A 24,462-nucleotide genomic window follows, 5' to 3' on the forward strand; every position below is an offset into this window, starting at 1 on the left:
CATGGAGGACAGTGTGTTGATTTCATTTCACTCATTTCAATTAGGGCTCAGCATTTCAGCTTTATTTTTCAAAAAGTAACTTAGTATCAAGCCAATGTTAAGAAACTATAAGTTGGCCCTAAATGCATGGAAGTGAATGCACGCTTGACTTGAGATATCCACACACCATGTCATTCCCTACCTGTCCACCAGATGCCATAGTCACTTCATACATCTCTCTGCACACCTGTTCTTTGTTCTCTCATTAAGCCCCAGTGGATATTTACTAGCCACTCTCTCATACCCAACTTTCTATGCTGTACATATTTGCCCTGTTGTTTTAACCATTCCTGCATGTATGTATATACACTCTCTATTGTCTTACAGTTCCTTTGTTACAACCTGCTCTGCTTGTCTGCATCCTCTTCCCTGTTTTTCACCTGCACTACTACTAAATACTGCTGCCACTTAAATACCTCTCAGTAGTTATTCTAAAACAATAACAGTATTTGTTTGAGAAATATTAACACGTTTCTCTATCCTTTATTTTTATGAAACCAAATGTTCCAAACATCTGAGTGGGAATAATTGCACCAAAAAATTATTTGATTTATATTAATCATTCCATTAAATGGTCTAAAACCAACAATGCCCAGGCATTCTCTGTACACTTGATGTGTTCAGTATGTGGTGTTATGGACACGTTTTGCTGTCTGTAAGTGGCAACCTCAGAGTAAAACATTTTCAATATCCATATCTGTCAGTGTCACGTCACGTCATATATACTATGCCAACCTTTTCAAAAGATATCCAGTCTGAAATGTGATCATTCTCACAAAGGGCAGTCAGGCATATTTGTTGACTTGGCCTTGCACTGGATATGTAGTGCTTTTAGGATGAAAAATGTTTTCAAATGTTGCGTTTGACAGTTAAATTGCTACAGGTTGTCAGAAGTGTTTGCATCACTGTGTTCATGGCTGAACGACTGTGGCTGCTGTTTGCTCTCCTATATTGCTGTCTGTCTAGCTTGGCTGTCTGTCTGTTGGTCTCTGCACCTGCTTCTATTTCACAACAACATTTATCTCAGAATTTTCAAAACGCTGCTGAAGCCTTTCCTTGTCTGCAACAGTGTGCAGATGACCTCATGCTGCACTGATCCAGTCTGTGAGCGTTGGTGTTTGACAAGGAGAAATACTGTATGAGCAGATGAGCTTTGTGTGTGTGTGTGTGTGTGTGTGTGTGTGTGTGTGTGTGTGTGTGTGTGTGTGTGTGTGTGTGTGTGTGTGTGTGTGTGTGTGTGTGTGTGTGTGTGTGTGTGTGTGTATGTGTATGTGTGTGTGCGTGCGTGCGTGCGTGCGTGCGTGCGTGCGTGCGTGCGTGCGTGCGGGTTTCTAAGAATGGGACAAGACTGGGATGTGTTTGTGTCTATGGATCAGTGATTAGAGACAATGAGCTACGAAGCGAAGGATTATTGAAAATCATCTTTCATCCATCTGTGGTTTTGAATGTGGCTTCATTTAGTTTCAACATTGAATTTGAACTTTGTGGGTGTTTAAGTATTTATTCTTATCTATTACACAGATTATTAACCTTGTAGGGACTATGTAAAATTAAACGATGTTCTAGTATTTTTCTAGAGTAAACTCACATCAGTCAGGTCCACTCCCATTACGTTGGTTTACACATCTATCACGGCTGTAACAAGTGCCAGACAGCTCCTATTCAAACAGCCATTTATTCCCCTGACACACTTATTTACATTATTCATGAGATATAATTAGTTATCAACACGCGATGTTTGCAGTTTGTCAATGAGGGGCGACTTTATCAACACGGCGCACAAACACATTTCAGGAAGGGACACATTTTGCGGACACCTCTCTCTTTACCTCATCACCTCATTCTCTGTTTCTGGTTAAACAAAAATAGAATTCATTTCGCAGCCCAGACGCCATATTTCTGCATTAAAAGTGATGAATCCTCTTCTCCTGCTACTAATTGTATTTTTTGATGAATGACATTTATTTGTCTCCTCTCTCCTTTAAGAGAGATGCCTTAGGCGCAAGATATTCGTATTGTGTCTAAGGAGTGGCAGAATGAGGAGAAATGTGGTGTATAAGGCTCTGGTTTGGAAGGGGGAATTGCTGGCAGGGGGAGAGCACATGGTTGTTGGCCTTGTTAATAAATGGAAATGAACTCTAACTTGCATCTGATGCTGGAGGCACCAAATAATAAACAGGCTCCGTCGCCTGGCACCTACTTGAGCATGAGAAATGGCTCCAACCTGTCACAAGCAGGCAGACGACTATTTAATTGTCTGGTGTGTTGTGCATCAAGGGACGGTGATTTTAAATTACTTTTCAAGTGCTTTGTTTTGCTATTTCTGTCATATGTTGTCGTAGTTCATATCTATGAAAAGCTCAAATGTGATAACTGATTATTTAACATGGACTGTTCACACAAGGAAAACACCAGTATTGGTTGTTTGTTCAAATGTCTAAAACAATGAACCTATGTTAATGTTTACCTGACAAAGACCTCTGTGCAAATCAGGGCTGTCGCTCACAAGCAAGGTCGGATGCTAATGTTGTCAAAGTGCCAGAAAACCTTTTACACTAAAGCTCAATGCATGCCCATTGCCTACTGTCATGGGATGGGTCAGAAGGCCAATTGAAGTATTATTATTATAAAGAAACTGTGCAGTTTGTTGTTAAGACGCATTTCCATTAATGTTGGGAAGTTTTTGCTTACTTGTTTAGTGTTTATCAAGCATTTTTTAATGAATACACTTTTGCAACTCATACAAGATATAACAGAAACAGGGCTGTACTGAACTGTGTGTGTCATAACCTTCATCTCGTATCAGGACATGAAGGACGTGACAAAAAGGAAAACGATAAAGTAAAATCCAATTCACTAAAAGTGGATGCCATTCTTACAGATGCAAGCTAAGCTGCTATACAAATATACAACTGACCTTGAAAGACTGTAAAAGGAAAAGAGCTTTGAATTAAATGGGTGAGAGGTTTCACTCATGTTAAATTGGCAGTGGATCATCTCCAGCTGTGTCGGAGTGGGAATGTGATACAATTGGTCAAGGTGACTGACTACTGTAGGTTAAGGGTGGGACCTCAACATGGGAGATCATTGTTTGGTTCACAATGTCCTACCACTATTTAACATTGGTTTCTTTAAACCATGACCACAGTGTATCCCCAACCTAAAAGGGATAGTTTGACATTTGGGGAAATTAAATTAGCTTTATTGGTACCGGACAGTTACCACCTTTTCTGTACAGTAGATATGAAGCTAACAGCCGGTTAGCTTCACTTAGCCAAAAGACTCATTTATAATTTCTACACTTAAGTTTGTGTACAGATTAAACAAGATATAACGGGTTGAATAAGTGAACTTCAACTCTCAAGTTCACTTATATAGATATATGCATATAGATGGATTTTGTTACCCTTCGACGCAGGTTTTGACTTGCCTGCTGTTTACTTTTTTAATTAAGACTTATTTTCTGGTGGAAATGCTTTTTTAACTAATTATTAATTTTTTGTTGAACATTTAACATTATCCTTTTGGACTTTGACATTGCATGCGCACTGAGCTGTTTGTGTGCATTACAAATGAGTTAGTTTAACAGGAAAAGAGAACATTGCTTTCTACATGGTATTTTCTCTCTTTATCTTTTACCTTTCTTTATGTGAGTTTGAATAAAATAAAGCGCTGCATCCCACCCCCACATTATACCACTTTAATTCATCCTGTTGATGGTATTCTGGCCATTCAGTGTTTGTTGGGCACAGAGGGAAAGGTATTTGAGGGAGAGGAGGATGTTGAGGCGGAATTGGTATTCTCACAGGCTGTGTGTGAGTGTGGCTTTGTTCCAGAGTGGTGTGAAGGAGAGGAGATGGACAGAGAGAAAGAGAGGAGGGAGGGGGGCAGGGGGGTTACTTTCTGGGTGAAGGTCAGTGGGTTAAGCCGATGGGGATCCTTGGAGATGGGGTCCTGCCCAAAAGATGGTAATGTCCCTAAGGCATGATTCATCGCAAAGGCATCCGTCACCCTCTGTGTGTGTGTGTGTGTGTGTGTGTGTGTGTGTGTGTGTGTGTGTGTGTGTGTGTGTGTGTGTGTGTGTGTGTGTGTGTGTGTGTGTGTGTGTGTGTGTGTGTGTGTGTGTGTGTGTGTGTGTGTGTGTGTGTGTGTGTGTTAGGAGGGGGGTTGTGTGTTTAAAGTGACGTCACCCCATCGGTCCCCAGGCTGTCAGGGGGTTGACAGGTTTGGGGCTTTGGAGGGAGGAGCAGTGTTTTCATTCCAACACATTGATGGAGTGCCACTGAGGGGAGGCGGGGCTGCCCAATGAATGGCAGGTGCCATGCTGTTCATGCTGTAGTCACAGGGAGTGGATTTGAGCTCGTTATTGGCTGCTGTCTGACTCTGTCTAATACTGTTTGGTGGTGGCACAAGCAGTGTGAAAAGACAGATGAGCTCAGAGCTACTTTTTGGTATTTTTAATTTTATTTCTTGGTCTACTACTTCCTATGCAGAGTCTGCAGCAACTCAAGTTTCATTTTAATCACAGTTTACACTGTATATCTCTCTCCTCGGTGCAGTCGGAGGCAGGTTAATTGAAGGGAGCTGATGTGGGACACGGGGGAGATGAGCTCTAACCATCAATATGAGCCACAGCATATTAATGGCTGCTCCATCAGCTGCAGGATATAAACATAGATTTATGAACCCTGATGCATTTGTCTCAATCTCAGCTTCGAAACCTGCTGTGTGTATAAAGTTGTAGAATACAGAGGTTGGTTTGGTCTGGTTTCATGTTTATAGTTTAGTTGAGTTGATGCAGCTCTGTGAAGCATGTAAGCATCTTTCAGCTCTTTTGGCTGCAAGGTCCCATCTTTGTATTGATGTGGGTTAAAAGATGTATTCATTTGTAATGTTGGCCAACAGCGGGCCGAGGAACTCAAAAACAAATGCACAGTCTTAACATGTAATGGCGTAACGTTTTTTGTCTAAACTGCACTTGTTTTGGAAATGGATTTCTGTCCACCTGATGTTAAAGCAATTCTCTTTTTAGCTCAGATTTGGTCAATTTCCTGTGCCTTTTTAGCTGATATACAGTATATTCCACTTTCTTCACTATAGCCATTTGCTGACTTTGTCCGTCCGTCATTTTTATACGCAGCTGTGTGAGTGTTCAGTGGGTGAGTTTGTTGATTAGTGGAGCTTTTGAAGTTGTCTCAAACAATCAAACATGGCATAGAAAATCATAATGTAATTCCTCTGCTGTGTTTTTATGCAGCACAAATCGTTCAGGCAGTTTGAACAATGAAATGAAAAACAATCACACACACACTCAGGGAATGTCAATGAATATCAGCGTCAGTATGAAAGCAATAAAAGAAATCCCAGAAGAGTGTGCAGATGTTTTGACAAGCTGATTAAGGCCGTTGGTGTAGCGCTGTGCAGTCTGCTGTTTCAACTCATTAGCAAAGAACTTGTGCAGAAGCTCATCATCCGAAAATCATCAACTTCCGCTCCTTCAAGCGTAGTCGATTTACTCCTCGATCTGTGGAATAAGAACTCTATTTATATGCTTTAAAACAGAAAGAGACACTCGGCACAGTTTAACTCAACATTTGTTACCCTATGAGTTCTCTTAGATTCTCATTATATTCACTCATACTGTTATATTTCCATTTGAAGAGCTCCATCTACTGCACCAAGGAGCTAAAAGAAAATTGAGTGAATATCTACAAAGTGCATTTTCTCGGAGCTATGTTTGGGAGTGTTTACTCCCTCCTGCTGAGCTAAAATCAAAGAAAGAAATGAGGATCCAAAAAAAAAAGAGTTATATTACTGCAGGCCAAATTCTCACCTAATAAGTCAAACTGACTGCATATTAGGGTTTAGGATGCATTACAGACAGAGGGAATCAGCCCCTAGTTTTATTCCTCCTCCTAAGTTTCCTGTTTGTTTGAGTCCTCCATTTGGCTCCTGGAATACTGACCCAGTTTAGAGTTGACTCTTGGTTGGCTTCACTGAACGTTAGGTCACAACTTGTATCCCACTACTAGCCGATTGTCCTGGGATAGCAATTCATTAAAAATAAATCTAAATAATTACCTTGTGCATCGCAAATAATAGTGAGAGAACATAAAACAAATAAAGACAAACAGACAAAGTTGGAAGATTCAAAAGACTGGAATTAATGGCAGACTCTTTTTTTTACTTTTACTTTTAGTCATTTAGGCAAGCTTCCTAGTCGGGCAGTGAGATCAGAGAAGGGGAGGAGCTGGAGGAGGATGAGTAAAATGAGGCCAATGACACACAACAGGGGGTCCTCATCTGGCACCTTGCACATACACAGTCCATGCCAACAGAGAGAGAGAGAGGGGCATCTCTCAGCCCACTTTTAACAAGAGCCAGTGCAGCTCTGGTGGCCAAGCAAGCAGCATTAGTGTGTTTGCAGTGCATTCGTGCAGTGCTGCTGCCGACCTGCATCCGTAATTAAGCCTTAGGCACAACCATCAACGGGGAATATAATTGGCCGGTAGGAGTGAATAGGGGGGAAGGGGGGAGGGGGCGAGTGCTGCAAACTTCCCCGAATGAGAGAGATAGAGAGAGAGGAAGAAAGAAGAAGAAGAAGATGGAGAGAAAGCTATTTACATGCTAATGCCGTCCCCTGCTCTTCAGCTGCCTTGTTGGGGCACCTTTCCTGTTACTCTCCAATGAGCTCTTGGCTGGCAGGCCGGTCGCCATGTTTACACAATAAACAAACAGCAATCAGGTTAAGGTCTTTTCAGGCATCTGTTGTTTGTGTGTGCCTGTACAGTATTAGCAACTGTCACTTGTTGCATAACTTTTTTGTTGTTGTTGTAGTGTCTGAAGGACTCAGCTGACTGCTTTTTTGTCCTCTTTTGTCATCACCCGTTTTTAATTTTTTTCTTCTTGTTTTTTGTTTCCTAGGCGACGGAATGGGCACCGGACGAGGAAACCAGGAGGTCCTGTCAGAGCAAAGGCAAAACAGAGGTAACCTCCATCCCACAACCCCAATTACAACACTGTATGTCAGCCCTGGCCCTGGCGCACACAGAGGCCATCCCCATATCTTCTGGCCATTGTGCCCTGTGTGGGGGCCCATGGGAGGGCTCTGTACAGAACAGCTATTTCAGACCCTTCAATCATCACTTGTTTTTTTTTCTTGCAGTAAAGAATGAGGGCAGAGGGGGAAAAAAAGGCGAACAAGAGAGAGAGGACTTTTTTTTTCAAGTATATGCCTGATAACAAGCGCTGCCATCAGCTGTCGAATTTCGATTACTTTTTGAGAATGTCAAATGTATATCCCACGCTGCCCGTAGAGTGAAAAATAATACACCTTATACAGAAAATAAAATAGACAATCAATTATCTTTGAAATCTGCATCACTGCAATGACCTCAATTCTTTGCTGCGACACAAAGCAAACCACCATTTACCAAAAAATAAACGGTATAAACATAAAACGTTTCATTATCAATAAATCCATTTCTTACCTTTTGTTAAAACATATCTGACTCTTTTCTTAAAGTATAGCCTCTTTCAGTGTCTCAAACTGGCTTTCCATTTAGTTGTAAATCATTATTCTTATTTTTGAACAATGGACATACAAGGGCTAACCCTGCACAGTGCACACACTGAATTGTGTTGTATTTGGTTGCATGCCACTCTGATACCAGAGGACTTGCTCCATTTTCCTGGTCCACACATTTTAGAATATATTGCCTGCCACCTCAGTGTTTCTCTGCTCCACTGTAACTTTTTCAAAGAGTTCTTTTTCTTCTGTTTCCCTGTCCACTGCTCCTGTGCAGATTGAATGTCAGAACTACATCAGAGTCCTGCTGGTGAACAGGACTGAGGTCATGACCTGTGGAACCAATGCCTTCCAGCCACTGTGTACTACCCGAGAGGTACGGATAAGGTGTTGGTAGAACATTCAGTGTAACATAATAGACTTGGAGGTTGGAGGCAGCAATTCTGGAGAATGCCTGTTGTCAAATGACATTTTTGCCCAAATCAGGGGAATATCTCCTCATGATCCACTACCTGTACTGTATTGTGTGTGCTTTAAAAAAAAGAAAACAATGTAAATCCACAGCATAGGCTCTGTAAATGAGCATGTTGCTAGCTACAGTTTAGTGAACTTTGTTTACATGCCCTTTATTTACATCCCTGTTTACAGAACCTAGACTGTGTGTTAGCCTTGATTTTTTCTTTAAGCGCACGCAGTATAGACAGGTCGCGGATCGTGAAGAGATATTAAATCATTTTGACAACAAGCTTTCTCCAGAATTTGCTGACTCCACCTTTCACTCTTGACCCTCCCTTTCTCCCCCCTCCTCAATCTACCTATTCTCTCCATCTCTCTATTCCTCTGTTTTTTTTCCATCCCTCCATCACAGGTTGGCAACATGAGCAGTGTGTTGGAGCGGGTGAACGGTGTGGCGCGCTGCCCGTACGACCCGCGTCACAACTCCACGGCGGTGGTGACAGAGAGCGGAGAGCTGTATGCCGCCACCGTCATAGACTTCTCCGGCCGAGACCCCGTCATATATCGCAGCCTGGGAGGGATGCCTCCTCTACGGACCGCACAGTACAACTCCAAGTGGCTCAATGGTACAGTTAGCTTTATTTTTATTTATCTTATTTAATTATTATTATTTATTTTTTCGTTCTCTATTTTCTCTTAATTGTTTGCACAAAAGAAAAAAAAATTTAGATAAAAGAAGATGACACATTATTACAATTGATAGAAAATTGTGCTACTGCGGAGACTTTTTTTATTTTTATACCAATTGATGATGATTCATTTTTCATTTCACCTCCATTTAAAGTGACTATAAGGAACTCTCTAATGTTCATGAAACAGTCTATTTTTTTTTACTCAGATGATTATAAATGACCAGTAACAACAAACGAGACCACGCTTGCAAAGATCTTTAGAACGAAGCAGGGGCTGGTGTCTGTGAAAATTGTCTGTGCAAAGTACTGTGGAAAAATTGTGCAGCAGTCCTTATGAACTCATCTGGGGTTCGTGGGTTTGAGTGACAGCCTTGTTTAGGGTTCCACATCGCCAGTGTTCTGTCTTGGCGTGAGCAGTCTAAACTAAAAAGATTAGTTATCTGATCGGAGCCTAAACTCTTGTTGGATTTCCAAATAATCCGCACGGTTCAATGGTAGGGTAAAAAGACCTGAGCTCAAACAATCTCTGAAAAATTCCTGACGTTACTTTAAACATTTTCCTAGTCCCTGCCTGGAGCAGCAGATGAGCCAAGGCTGCACTTTTTCCTTCCAACACAATCTCCTTCTTTTTTAGTTGTTGTTAAAGCTGAGATAGATCAATCCGACAGCTTTTTTTTATTTATTTTTTTTTATGAAGGATTACAAAGACAGTTTGGATTTATAGTTGTGTGTGGAACACGCAGTACAGGTTAGGCATGAGGAATCTGTGGGATTTATGGAATGGCGGAGCACATGAAACGCTGTCAATCCTGCCGGTGTCAGTGTCAATAATCTGCCTGCTGCTGACACTGTACCTTTTCCCTCTGAACACACCGCAGCAAGAAAAAAAATCCAGTCGCACACACAACCTGACTCCAGCAGAAATGTAGATGGACCTTCCCTTGGAACAGGCCTTCATGCCGCCTTTGATATGCAAAAAATAAAACTGGAATTATGGATATATACGCATTGGGTTTCTGCGACATAGACAATGTGAGGAGACTTACAGTCGGATCACTTTAAAGACTTGGATGAATATTATAACTCTGGTATAAATTTGAATTATTATGGCAGAAGATGAGCCACTGTCTGGTTCTGGTTCTGCCTATCTTCACTTGCTCATACTCACAAAACACGTTGGCCGGCTACACTCTTTCCATTTTGATTCCAGCAAATGAAACACATGGACACAGAATCAAAGCCTTCAAAATGACATGCATTAAGGTAAGGTAAATACAATTAAAATGCCAAGGATTAACATACAATTCGAATTATGAATATCAAGGCTAACTTTCACATTATATTCTCAGTTAAACTTAACGTTTAGTCTATACTTTAGATATTTCCAGAATTAAAGAGAGGTACGGAGGTAGAGTACGTAGGAATTGGTTAGATGAAAGTTTAGAGAGTGTGTGTGTGTGTGCGTGTCTGTGGTTGTGTGTGCGTGTGCGTGTGTGTGTGTGTGTGTGTGGAGAGTGTCGTGGGACAGAGAAGGAGGCAAGGATGAGGGCACAGCAGAAAAGATAGACTGAGCGAGTCAGCGAGCGATGTAATTATTCCTCCACAGTAGAGAGAGAGGGTGAAATTACACCACACAGCTTCACACCATGAAGCTCTCTGCCTGCATATGAGTGTGTGCTTGTGCTGTATATAATTAAACTGTATAGAAAAGATGCATACGCTTTTAAGAGTGCCCAAGTTACAGTATGTGTGTGTGTGGGCGTGTGTGTTTCAAAGCAACACACACTTGAGATAGAGTGTGTGGGAGGGCCAAAGATGAGTAGCAAAGCAGATAGTCTCCTCGTCAGCATAATCACAGCTGGCTGCACACACAGGCGAACACACATGTTGCACCGCACTCGAGCTACACGCACACACACACACACACACACACACACACACACACACACACACACACACACAATCCCTTACTCACACACGTGACTATACTTGTGAGGACATTCATTGACATAATGCATTCCCTAGCTCCTTACCCTAACCATCAATACTAAATCCCTAACCCCAACCCTTACACTTACCCTAATCTAAACCTTATTCATACCTGAACCTTAAAACCTAGTGTTAACCATCAAACGGCCCTTTTAAAGGCCTGTCTCGAAGTGTGAACCAGCCAAATGTCCTACTTTTTCCAAAAAAAATTCCTCACTTCTAAGGTCTAAAGCTGAAATTGGTTCTCACAAAAATAGCTGTTCAAGTACACACACACACACACACACGTCCACACACACACACACACATCCATGCCATCACAGACAAAGGCGGCTGCTTTGCTTCATGGATTCTGTGAGGGTTATGGAGTTGTGTCCCCGGTGGATTTGTGGTGTGAAGGAAAATCTCATTTCCAGCTCTAAGCCCCAGTGTGGTTCAGGAGAACAGGAGCCAGGGAAGGGGGTCCTGGATCTAATCAATCTGTTCCCTTATTGGATTGGTCGCCTGCCAGCCAGGCACAGACCAACAGTGTCCCATCATGCATCTGAATGACACTGGGAGCTATAGTTTCCTGTGAAATAATCTATACACTTTGGGGGCTGCGTGTCACTCAATTCCCCAGAGATGTAATGTGCATCAACATGTTCATTTATGTTGCTGTGGTTTATCGACTCTCAGCTTCAATAAAAAGGCATAAATAGTAAAAAAATAAATAATAATAAAAAAATCACACTCAATCATGACATTTCCCACACCCTTTATTCAACCACAATAATGCATACAAGCATGTGACAATTCGAACTTTTTCAAAATTAGAATTCCAATTTGTATATCCTCTTGCATAGGCAAACTACTGTGAGTTTTGTAAATTAAATACCGTGTTTTATATCTATATAACAAGGAAACGTTTATATTGAACTTTATTGAAATTTGGCAGACTGTTACACTGTCACATTTGGAATCCTTGGAGATTTTTCTGCAAATGTATATCAGACTAGAATGTAGAATATTTTTTTATGGCTGTGCTTTGGCAACTCAAAGTACTTGGGGATTTGAAAAGAAAAGGTCAAATCCATTATATTTCCTAGCCTTAACCAGATCTTGACTTTGCTTAAATCTAGCAACACATGGGTCACATTATGTAAAACTCCATGTCCCTTTGCTTTGTATGCCCAACACTTGACACTGAACATAAACCAGGCAGAAAGTACGTTCCCTCCAAAACCCTTTATGTCAAAACAAATTAGTATCATACAAACACATTTTGTAGTTTTTTCATTTTCATTTGCCCTGTCTACCGTTTTTTTAACACTTAAGCCGTCCAACATAGACCAGAAGAGACATACACAAACAAATCTAATCCAACTTAATATACGAAGTAAATACATAATTAATAAAATAATACATTTAAAAAATACCCCCAAAAAAAATCTTGGTGCTGCCACATTACCAGCTTACAAAAGTGGACATCGAACACAACCCCATCCCCTTATCATTAAATGATAATTTCTTGCATTCCGGCAGAATTTTCTTCATGTAAATACCATATAGCCTTTGCTCCTTATTATCTTACTGTGTTTTAATCTAAAGTGAAAGTGACGGCAGCTTCACTCTCTTAGCAGCCAAGCAGTCTGCCAGAGAGAAGAATCTGTTTACCACTCAGCAGGGAGAGAAAAAAACACTCTATCCGTCACATTCGCACCCACGCAGCGTCTGTAATATTATGCAGAATGTGTCAGCTCCACCTGCCCTTTGCCTGACACTCGTTCAGTATGCATAAACACAGGTATGTAAACACAGGGAAAAAACTCTGTTGAGCATCCACAGAGCATCTCAGGCGTGCTTGTATACACACACACACACACACACACACACACACACACACATTATCCCTTACATTACATAGCTGATTAGCTCCTTCACACAGCCTGTAGCTTTAGGGGAAGTAGCACTAACGCACTGTGATGGCTGCCTGTTTAGCCCCAGCTGCAGTAATTGACGGTGACCCTAACAACCGTTACCGTGACTCCACTCACTTGTTCATCTGCATGCTTGTTCGCACTAATTAACTTCCTGAATAGAAATACACAATGCAGTGATTGGTTTGGCTTTTTTATTATTTTTTTGTCAAAAATATGAACAATAAATGATACCTTTGGGTACAATAAAAAAATAATAATTATAATTACATAATAATAATAATCATCTATTGGGTTTGTTCTACTGTATATTATTTTATGAGATTGTTGCCCGTTAAGTATGATTATTTGTTCATGGATGAACCCATGATGAACATCCACTTAATTAAAGCTATAGTGCGTAACTTATGTCGCCCCCATGAGGAATTCTGAGTAATTAAAACAACACTGTCGCATCTGCATAAGTAAGCCTTCAGAGATCAAGCATGGATTTTATTATTTCTGCTTGTACGTCCAGGTTTTTCATTAGTAGAATCAACAACTGAAACATTTTTTTGGCGCTTCTTGAGCTCCTGCGCCAGTGTTGGGAGGGGGGGGGGGGGGGCGACACTAGTTTGTAAATGCTGCCATACTGATAAATACAGAGAGAGAGTTTTGTGGAGCTGTAAGGCTTAATCTCCATCTGAGTCGACTCATTTGAATATAACCAACATTCATTTATATGAAAGTCAAGAGTTATGCACTATAGCTTTAAATGGAAAATACTGTAGTTGATTAGACCACAAATTAGCCGTACCTGCCATGATTTCACTTCTACTCCGCAGTCTTGCAGAATAACTATGGTTGTTAAACAGTGAGGACTTCTGCAATGGTGGCCATTAAAATATATATGACAGTTTCCAAAAGTTTGGAAAGCTCCCTCAGCTCTGTCTCTTTGTCAAAATTGGTTTTATGCCTTTAAGCCCAAACCACAGGTGAAATGGAATTAGAGTGCCGCTGTAGCTGTGTGGACAGCAGTTTTGTCTTTTCCTGCTCCATTTCAAAATCTTATTCCCTTATAAAAACCTCACGAGCCCCAGAGGCACATTCCATCATGACTGTTAACAGGTTGTTTCTGCTGTTTGTGTGTGTGCGTGTGTGTGTGTGTGTGTGTGTGTGTCTAACTGTGTTTATAACATCAGCATCTCTCTTAGTTGTTGTTTATGGCTCTTCATGCATCTGTGCAAATTGAGGTTTATTCTTCCATTTGTGTTAGTGCTTGTGTGAGCGGGCTGTAGTGTGTCTGAGTGTGTGTGTGTGTGTGTGTGTGTGTGTGTGTGTGTGTGTGTGTGTGTGTGTGTGTGTGTGTGTGTGTGTGTGTGTGTGTGTGTGTGTGTGTGTGTGTGTGTGTGTGTGTGTGATATCACTTGCGATAAATGGTTCCCAGTGGGAAACTGAAGCGATGGCAGCAAAGAGAGGCAGTTTTTTTGTTTTTGTTTTTTCTAACAGTAGCTTCATCTTCTCTGCACACGAGTAGTACTTTCCTAAAGGACAAAAACACAGCCGTAGAAAACTTGACTTCAGTGTTATGAAGCCACACTCAGTTTATTGTCAAAAACAGAAGCATGGATGTCAAAAACATATGTATGTTATAAAAACAGTTTCATGATGTGACAGTTGATGACCTGTTTGAATTATTTGAAGACATTACAAAGTAGTTCCAATGAAAATGGTTTATAAAATGTTCTATGGACTATCCTAGAGTTACCAGGGCATTGATTCTGACAACATGTCACTCACGACACACTGCTTTTTTGATTTTTTCTAAATTAGAAAAGCTGTTAGCAGCACAAACACTAATACACTCTTCTCTTAAATATTATATATTGTATATCCTAAAATGAAAAATGTACACCAAGCCAAACCTATCTGCCCAATGACACACGAGTGCCCAATGACACACGAGTGCCCAATGACACACGAGTGGGGAAAATGTTATTTGGAGAATTTGGATGAACTGAACCTTGAAGCCATTACAAGCTTCAATTTTTAAACGTCCGAAAGATGTAGCTGTTTGAATCAGCTTACAAATTAAAGTTCTTTCTCCCCCCCCCCCCCCCCACCCTCCTGCACGCTCTCACAGCAGTGAATTAGCATTCTGTGTTAAGTCATGGTGTTTACAAAGGCGGACAGTAACGTCCCGCCTCAAACCCGTTTTTCAGTCTGCTTTGCGTGATAGCAGGGGAGGACCATTAATCATTGGCTGGTGTCACCCAGGGCAATAAAAAAGCAACATGGCCATCCGGTTAAACAGACATAGCCCCATGGATTTACCATCAAAACTTCAGACCGATTTATTAGTAACCATTTTTTATCTCCCATTCTCCTCCTCCCCTCCCTCTGCACCTTTTCACTCTCATTTACACATTTGACATTGAGGTCTCTTTTCTCACATCGTCTTAAACGGTAGAGCGGAAGTTTAGGTGGCCATGTTTGTTTGTGGTTTGTGTATCTGTTGTATTGAGGAATATATCCTTTGAGCGTATATATTTTAGAAAGTCTCTGTTTTGTTTTTGTCAAGATGAGGATTCTGTTTGTATGTATGTTTGGCCGATGTAAATTGTATTGTGCTGATGGGTGACGATGACAATTTTTCTGAGCTCCTGCACCAGTGTCAGGTTTGGGGAAGGATGCAACACCAGTTTGTAAACGCTGCCTTACTGAGAGTTTTGTGGAGCTGACTTAATTAACTTTATGTTAACTCGTTTGGCGATGGCTTGGATGTAACCAAACCTTCATCTATATGAGAAAAGTTATGCACTAAAGCTTTAATTAAAAAAAAAAAAAAAAAAAAAAACATTCATCATCATTTAGAATTTATAAATGTTGCAAATGTTTCCCCGGTTTCCATGGAGTCACTGTGTAATGACCCTCTCCCTTCCTCCATACAGAGCCCCACTTCATCTCGGCCTATGACATCGGCCTGTTCACGCTCTTCTTCTTGAGGGAGAATGCGGTGGAGCACGACTGTGGGAAGACGGTGTACTCCCGCGTGGCCCGGGTCTGCAAGAACGACATCGGCGGACGCTTCCTCCTGGAGGACACCTGGACCACCTTCATGAAGGCCCGGCTCAACTGCTCTCGCTCCGGGGAGATCCCCTTCTACTATAACGAGCTGCAGAGCACCTTCTACCTGCCCGAGCAAGACCTCATCTACGGCATCTTCACCACCAATGTGTGAGTAAAAACGGTTTTTATTTTGGTCTCTGCTTAAACACAAATGATCAGTTATGTTTGAATCAATTAATTTAATTATTTATCAAATTAATTCGATCAATATCTATTTGTATCCACTTTTATTTTATTGTAACTTTATGCAGCTCTTCCATGTAGCTATGTACTGTAAATGCTGTCTCCTTTGTACATGCTGTCTCTCCTTTCCACTGTTGTTGTTGAATGTTTAATTGTAACGTTAGGTCTCCTTTGCACTCGTTGTTCCACCTGCATTGTAAAAACAGATGTTGCCTTCCACTCTATTCATACTTACTCTGAACTACATAATGTGTTAGTTTCCAATTGACAGTATTAGGAAGACAAAGCAGCTGCTAAAAGGTTGATCAAGGGATGTTAATGTTGCCATTGGGATTTAGCCTCAACACATTGCTTCTGTTGAGATTGGGAGAGGGTGTCTTGTTTTTAGTGCATGCAATACCCATATGCACTCATGTGCTTAAACTCCAGGGTTAAAGCAAGTATTTTTCCTGGGAAGGGTGAGTGGATTTTGATTAAAATTCCTGGTCATAAAAAGGATCTCAGTTCCCAGTATTAAGACCCTGGTAAAGTTCCCCCCCACAGTTTATTATATCTGTAAAAGCACATTTTGATTGAGCACAAATGATTAGTTGACACCTTTTTTGATTACTAAAAAGTATCACTTATTACTTCAAATAAAATGAAAAGCTCCACTGTGAACTTTCTTATTTCTCCTTGAGGAGAAACACTGTTAAACACTTAACAGTCTGCTAATGTGCTACTGCATACTTTGTTTAAAGTGCTCGATAAAACAATTGATCTCAATTTGCAGGAATAACAGCGGTAACAGGATACTGTTTCTTTATGCAGCATTTAGGCTATGATTCATTAAAATATTGCACACTTTAAGCTAAAGAAAAACATGTTAAACCAGTGAAAAAGTATTGAGACTAATTTTAATATAAGCATGCTTTTGTTCAATCACCCCTCCTCAAGAGAAACAGAACAAGGTGGTCCTGTAACATCTGTATTGACATTGTCTCTAGACAGTAACATCATTGTAATGTCGTACTTATACATGCACTACTCTACAACATTGCCCTCAGTGTTGAAAAGAAGCGCTAAACAACTCCATCCAAAAACTGGCTGCAGCTGTGCACAACAGCAGCCTTTTCAACACCAACAGGATCATTACTGGCAGGGGGAACACACACACACACACACACACACACACACACACGCACACACACTTCAACTTCCGTTTAGCCTTCGGATTCCATCTCTTCATAAGGTTTCTAGAGTTGCGAGCCTCCTGCAGCTGCTAATGATCAGTGTGGATGCATGCAGCTCTCAGCCCAGTCGGACACACACACACTGACTCACACTCCCTCTGGTGTGTTATAGCTCCAGGTGGGGGTGTCATACACTTCATTACAGAGAGGGACCTGTGAGAGCCAAAGTGTTGAGTCTAGAACCCTTGTTATTTATAATTTATATATATTTCAAATATATTGTGTTAAATGTAATTGCATCACGTTTTTTGCCTGACTAGAGGCAAGATAACAAAAAGAGTTATAATTATTGGGCAGATTGCCTGTATATCTTTATATATATTCATGGTTCTCAGAGGAATACTCCTAATTATGTTTTATCTAGAGGCCCCGTAAGGTCAGAGATTTCCCCTGAATGACTTTTTGACCTGATCCATATTAGATCAGACCTACAGCTGGCGTCTTACTTTAGAACAAGTCATGTGAGACTGTTAACCCGTTAGTGTCCTCAGTAAGAAGAAAAAAATGTGTTTCTTGGTTTCCATGGTGGCAATTATTAGCCTATACAAAAATCAATAGTTTTCTTTTCTTCCATTGTTGTTTGCTCTTTTAGAACAGACGTGTGTGTGTGTGTGTGTGTGTGTGTGTGTGTGTGTGTGTGTGTGTGTGTGTGTGTGTGTGTGTGTGTGTGTGTGTGTGTGTGTGTGTGTGTTGTGTGTCTTGTCAGGAGAGAAGCTTTTTTCCATCAGCGGAGGCCATCTTTAGTGATGGATCATTAGAAATAGTGGACAAAGGAAAAAGAAAAATTTTGTAAGGAAGAGAGAGAGAGAGACAAGGGGGAGAGAGAGAGAAGGGGGAGAGGGAGAGAGAGAGACAAGGGGGAGAGAGAGAGAAGGGGGAGAGGGAGAGAGAGAGACAAGGGGGAGAGAGAGAGAAGGGGGAGAGAGGGGGAAAGGAAATGAGAAGCTAATGAGAAAAAAAATCTGTTGGCTTTCTAGCTTTTGTCCGTGGCCCTTTTTATCTCCAACCTCTTAGCCATTCCTTTCTGAGGCAACTTTTGTCGGTCCAAAAACCATCTCCCTGGCTGGGGTTGGATATGTTAATGCAATCACCCAAAACCCTGTCTCCATCTGTCTGGCCTAAATTGAACAGGCTCACAGTGGGCTCCCAGGAGTTTAGGGCTGTAAAACAGAGAGCAGAGAAGAGCACAGAAAACAGTACACTTATCCTCTCAGTCTACTCAAGATCTGGACCTGGTCTCAATATTGTAAGTGGCCCTCATCTCTCTGTCTCTGTCTCTGTCTCTCTGTCTCTGTCTCTCTCTCTCTCTCTCTCTCTCTCTCTCTTCCTTTTGATTCATTGTCAGATGTTCTGTAAATGACCAGGACAGCATCTTTTTATAGTACGTTTACCATCACTTGTCTTCAGATTATTGGGGGAGACTGCTCTTGACTTGACAATATGTTTCTGCTATTTTACTGTCTGAACAATTCAAGAGCTACTCCAGCAACTTAGTATCACACCTGGCTCTATAAAGTCTGGGGACATGCAAGATATTAATTTGGTCAAAATGGGAGCAGTAGAAGCCGAAATATCCTACATTTTAGGCCCCTTATATTAAATAAATAGCAACTCTTTAGTTTCTCCCCCATAGTTTGCATTACCCTGATGACATCACTTTTATAAACAGCTTTCCCTAGCTCAACAGTACCTCTTAAAAAATGGCAATCTGATTTTGATGTGTAAAATTAGTGTGAGAGTGCCCCATTAATTAATCATCCTAGCAAAAAAACATAATTTCATAATGATACGAATTATCACTGCCCTAATTCAGATAGACAGAGAGAGAGAAGACAAAGGAAAAAAAATGCAGGGAATAATTCTGCTTTATATTTGATGGGGCGTGCAGCACAGCCATCGGAGCCTGTCGAGCACTTTATATAGCGGAGAGAGTTTTTAACATTCCTTTAGTATAAGGGGACACTTAAGAGCTCAAGACACGGATAGGTCTTTTAATTAACTGTGAGCCCTTGTTGGCAGGGTGCTTCTGTCGTGGGCCATAAGAGAGCAGCCACATTCCCATGCCGAGGTGTCCGACCTGCCATTACTAACTCATTACGAGACTCCTTATCTGTTTCTGGGTGACTTCACTGACCCCCCCCCCCCCCCCCCCCACCACCCACCCCCCTTCACTTCACTTCACTAGTTCTTAGAGGGTCCCATATCTGAGATGATGATGAGCTCGAAGGCTGAAACAATTGTTCAATGATTTGTTAAGAAGATTGGTCTTTGACACAGTTATTCTGATAAACGATACATCGTTTAAAGGTGGAGTCAGCGATTCTGAAAAGCTTGTTGTCAAAATCTCTTTTTGTCAAAAGCTGTCAATATTTCCACACGATGTGCACTGAAAAAAAGCTGGTGTTCATACCAGGCTAGGCCCTATAAACAGGCATGTAAATGAAGGGGCCCGCACCGTAGCAAAAAAAACAAACATACCTGTTTACAAAGCATAGACTGTGTATAAAAACTGGATCTCTCCCCCCCCCCCCCCCCCCACCGCGTACACAGTACGGACAGTGGATCGTGAGGAGAGATACTACTGATTTTGACAACAAATTATTAGAACCGTGAGGATTTCATCACAAGTTGAATATCCTATCGGTTTTGGAGCTGTTTAATTGGACAAAATAAGCGATTTGAAGTCAACATGAGCTTCGGAGGCTTGAAATTGAAAACAAATACAGTAGGCCTATATGTAACCTGACATATGCACAGACATGTCTTAGGGATCCTATAATCCCTCCTGTCCTTGTAAAGCATGCGACTCACTCAAAGCGGTCATCATAACTGTATTATATTTCAGATTCTCCACAACACTCTCTTCCCCTCGTACCGACTTGTTGACATCAAATCTACCTTGAAATGAACTGAGGGTCCCCATAGGAAGACCGGGCCTGATCTGAATACAGTTTGACACATTATGCAGCTTGTGTTTTTCACAGATAGTCTTTAATCAATTACATCCACAACTTGCATTCTGTTTGGTTCACTAACAGCCAGGTTGCATTGGATTAGAAATGCAGTGAAAATAGCTCAAGTATATACTGTAGCTTAGACACAAAAAACATTTCTGTAATTCTATGTTTTCCATCTAAAAGTGCCTTTATACTGATGTGAATGCTGCACTTCTTTCCAGTAGCTGAAGTCTTACACACCTAGAGTTTATGTGCAACCTTTTGAACCTGCTGTATATATTGCTTCATTGTGTAGCCTAGGTTTTGCTGACTCAGTCCGCTTCAGAATGTGACTGTTTTGGGGCCAAAGCTGTTGCTTTTGCTGGCGTATTGTTGTGCAGTATAAAAATATGTATGGATAATCCTGGCAGCCTGGGTTGGACTTCTCTGGTCCCTGCAGCCTACGCGGCTCTGCTGAGTGGGCTCTTTTCCTCTTTTTCTGCTGCGATGCAGGTATTCACTGAGGTTGAAACATTGGCCCTAATGTAGTTTTAGCTGTTCCCTTTTTCACATAAAATGAGGTTAGGTGCATTAGCTTAAAAACTAGGGTTTCAGCTGAATTCCACGGGACACTTTCTGCTTAGCTGTGTGTGTGTGTGTGTGTGTGTGTGTGTGTGTGTGTGTGTGTGTGTGTGTGTGTGTGTGTGTGTGTGTGTGTGTGTGTGTGTGTGTGTGTGTGTGTGTGTGTGTGTGTGTGTGTGTGTGTGTGTGTGTGTGTGTGTGTGTGTATATTGTTTTTGCCAACGTCCATTCTCTTATCAATACAGTTTTTGTTTATAGTGCATATTGCCGAAGTGCTTTTCAAGAGCGGTTAATAAAAATGCAGTCGTAACAATTACATTTAAAAAAAAATACATAAGGAATTAAAAAAAATAGAAACATTGATCAATGTAAAGAAAACATGAGGCATATTGCACAGAAAACCACTAAATAATATGACAAATCATGTCAAAATACTATTTAAAAAGGGAAAGAAAAAAAATATGTAGCAGCCAGCAACTCTACCAACCAGAGAAGAAGATGAGATTCATACCAGCTGTTTGTGTTTTCCAGTCAGACACGCCGGTGTAGCGATCTGTACTGATTGTGTCTTGCAGAGAAACAGAGTGAAGAGTTCATTACCTCGCTAACACATCTTCTTCTCAGGCTGAACTGAGATACACATCCAGACAGAAGAAAGAGGGAAAAAAAACTGTCCTGGCACCTGCAGCGATGCATCCTATACGCTATTCTATCTTTCTTATTATCCTGAAAATCTTGTGAAAAGATCAAAACCAATTCAGCAATGCGTCAATGGCACAGAGGAATGAGATACAGTATATACCAGACTTAATATACACTAAATAGTTGTGGAATATAATGTGGAATATCACAAGAGTTATTCTCATATGACAAACTAACAATACAGCGCAAAGATGTGCCTTGTCCTTTTTCCAAGTGTCATTTAAATAGACAGATTGTAGAATTATTTTTACAGATGTATTCATTACGAGTAAGCAGCATTTCTCAAGGATCTAATTTCCTCTGCTTATCTGTGGCCAGGTAGCTACAACACTTTATACTGTTAGATATGATTGTTTGATAAAAAAAGGGTTTCGAACAAATTGGTTTACAGCACAGAAAAAAAAAAGACGGAGAAATCTGTTGAACACGACAGGAAATCAAGAAGTATTTCAGAGGATGACTATTGCGACATGGAACAGGTTTCTGAGACACGATGAATCACTCGAATACAGAATGTCAGTCATCATGAAAGCGATCATGATGGTGCCGGGGCTCTTTAGAGAGTGGCGGAGCAGCGGCATGCAAACAGCATAGCAGATGTCCAAACAGATTTTCAATCACTTTGCCCATGCTTTTAGAGCAGACTCAAAACATATGGGCTAGAATCCATTAGTGCGATAAACTGTAGCTATTCTCTCTTTTTTCCCTGAGCTCGGCTCTCTTGGCATTATGTGACAGTCAGCAGCAGCAGCAGCAGCAGCAGCAACCCACTGTCAAAGTGGAGAGATGTCTAATAATGTGGACAGGGTCAGGCTTTCTGTGGTAGAGAGCTTGGCTGAATCAATGCAACCAGAAACCCACAGTATAACTTCTTATTATGTCAAACTGCGTGCGTGTGTGTGTGTGTGTGTGTGTGTGTGTGTGTGTGTGTGTGTGTGTGTGTGTGTAAACGTGTCGTGGCTGCCACTTACGTAACGCAGCCCTTTCACAACCCCGTGGTTTCCTCAAGTTCTGTTGTGTTTGCTGCTGGTTCACCACAGCCATCCCTCGGCTTCACACATTTCTCTCTGCTTTCTTTGTCACTATTTTTTCCACCAGAATCATTGAAAAAAAGAGAGAGAGAGAGACATACAGAGAGAGAGAGAGAGAGAGAGAGAGAAAGACTTAATTTGACTGAATTCAAGAGTCTGTTTTCGTCTGCAGCCTGTGGATCAAGTCAGTGAACTGTGTGCTTGATCTCCCCTGTTGTTTAGCCACAGCTCATTTGGAGCTGCAGTGCGCTTTGCCACCCTGTGATAATGACTAAACACATTAGCTTCCTCACACGTTTGAACTGGGTGTCTGAGAAAGTCTTATTTAAAAAACAGAAGCCAAGAAAAGCGATCACAGATGTCTCAAGCAGGCTTAAAACATAGAAAAAATTAAGGATATGTTTTCCCATTTACATTTTACATTTTTACATACATGTCCAATGAATCACAACTATTTTCTTCTCAGTCATAAATCCGCCAGCTCCGATATTTGCAGACGTCATGAACACACACTGCTGCTCAGTGCAGCCTCCCAACTATACAGCGAAATCTTTTTTATTGGATATAAGTAAAGATAAAGTTTAGTTTAATTAGTAAATGGATCTTTTTGAGACTGGATTATTTTACCATATATTCCTCCCAAAGGTTTAAGAAAGAACATCCATGTACAGCCCATTAATCTGCTCTGATCTACAATCACATAAAGTGTGCACCTTATAACTTATGATCTCATTATCATCACATTCATACTTTTCCTTTCGTTTCGAGAGTGTTTCTGGTGGAGACAGTGCAAAAAGAATCCGTGAATAGCTACTTCAGCTTGATTGTATAGCGTTGCCACAATATCGAATGCTTGGTAATAAATGAGTTATTATGTCATAAGAAAAAGTATGTAAAAATGCAACTAAAACCAATCAAAAGCTGCCAAAGGGTTACTAACCAGACATGTGTAACCCTTTTTACCAAATCTTGTACACAGCTTTTCCAGCAAACTGCACTAAACATTATACTTTACCTTGGGTAGTGAAACGGCTCACATCGCATCACAACGTCCTCACAAAAGTATTTCTTGTCGTTTCTTTCTCTCTTTATTTGTCTCGCGTTCTCACTTTACCGTTATCACTCACCATTGCCTAACTGATGGTGTATCAGCATCCCACAAGCCAAGCTAACTTAAGCAGTAAAATGCCTTGTGTGTGTGTGTGTGTGTGTGTGTGTGTGTGTGCGTGAGCGTGCGTGCCATCGTGCGTGCGTGCGTGTGTTGTCCTGTCGTTGCATGGAAAAGAGGAGAAAACATTCAGCAGTAGCAGGCAGTTAAGAAACTCATTACCTTGCAGCACATTACGGCCTCGGAGCATCAATGGTAATAACTTTACTCACACACACACACACACACACACACACACACACACACACACACACACACACACACACACACACACACACACACACACACACACTGCCAGTTTAGCCAGGGTTTTCACTCTTGTATGTGGCACCTGTGTATGTGTGTGTGTTTGCACAATAATCTCTGCAGCTGCCTCCCATATCCTCAGCTTAATGCCGTCCCCATTCACTGTGCGGCGCTGATAGCATATAGCTTAGCCCTCCAGCCAAAAGCAAGACGGCGATGTTGCGCCTGTTTAGTGCAGGAATAGAAGATAGGACTTCCATTAAAGATGATGGAATATGTTACAAAATGGCTTTATTACACAGCTGATGATTTCAGATATGGCTTAACTGCCGGCAAGTAAAACTGCTATGAATATTAAAGTTGAAATAATATTCTTATTTTTTTTTCTTCTCTTTTCTCGCTCTATAAAGCAACAGTATTGCAGCGTCGGCGGTGTGTGCCTTCAACCTGAGCGCCATCACCCAGGCTTTCAATGGGCCATTCCGCTCCCAGGAGAACCCTCGCTCCACCTGGCTTCCCACACCCAACCCCATCCACAACTTCCAGGTTAGTTTAACCCACATCACCCACACTGGTTTAAAAGCCGGCAACATCTGTCTTGTGTTCTAGAGTCAACGCAGTTCACTCGGCTATTTGTGACATTATTTTTTT

General features: G+C 41.3%; 1 protein-coding gene across 1 annotated transcript in view; it reads left to right on the forward strand.

Annotated features, from left to right (window-relative positions):
- The window catches only part of sema5ba (sema domain, seven thrombospondin repeats (type 1 and type 1-like), transmembrane domain (TM) and short cytoplasmic domain, (semaphorin) 5Ba), a gene marked incomplete at both ends in the record, with an annotated part of 90,012 nt that overhangs the window by 26,609 nt on the left and 38,941 nt on the right, over positions 1–24,462 (forward strand). The window contains 5 exons of the mRNA XM_080037795.1: positions 6,964–7,026; positions 7,845–7,943; positions 8,436–8,649; positions 15,554–15,839; positions 24,222–24,357. Coding sequence (XP_079893921.1) covers positions 6,964–7,026; positions 7,845–7,943; positions 8,436–8,649; positions 15,554–15,839; positions 24,222–24,357 — 798 coding nt within the window. The remainder of the gene's footprint in view (positions 1–6,963; positions 7,027–7,844; positions 7,944–8,435; positions 8,650–15,553; positions 15,840–24,221; positions 24,358–24,462) is intronic.

This window comes from Ammodytes marinus (assembly GCF_949987685.1).
Source record: "Ammodytes marinus genome assembly, chromosome: 12".
NCBI lineage: Eukaryota > Metazoa > Chordata > Actinopteri > Uranoscopiformes > Ammodytidae > Ammodytes > Ammodytes marinus.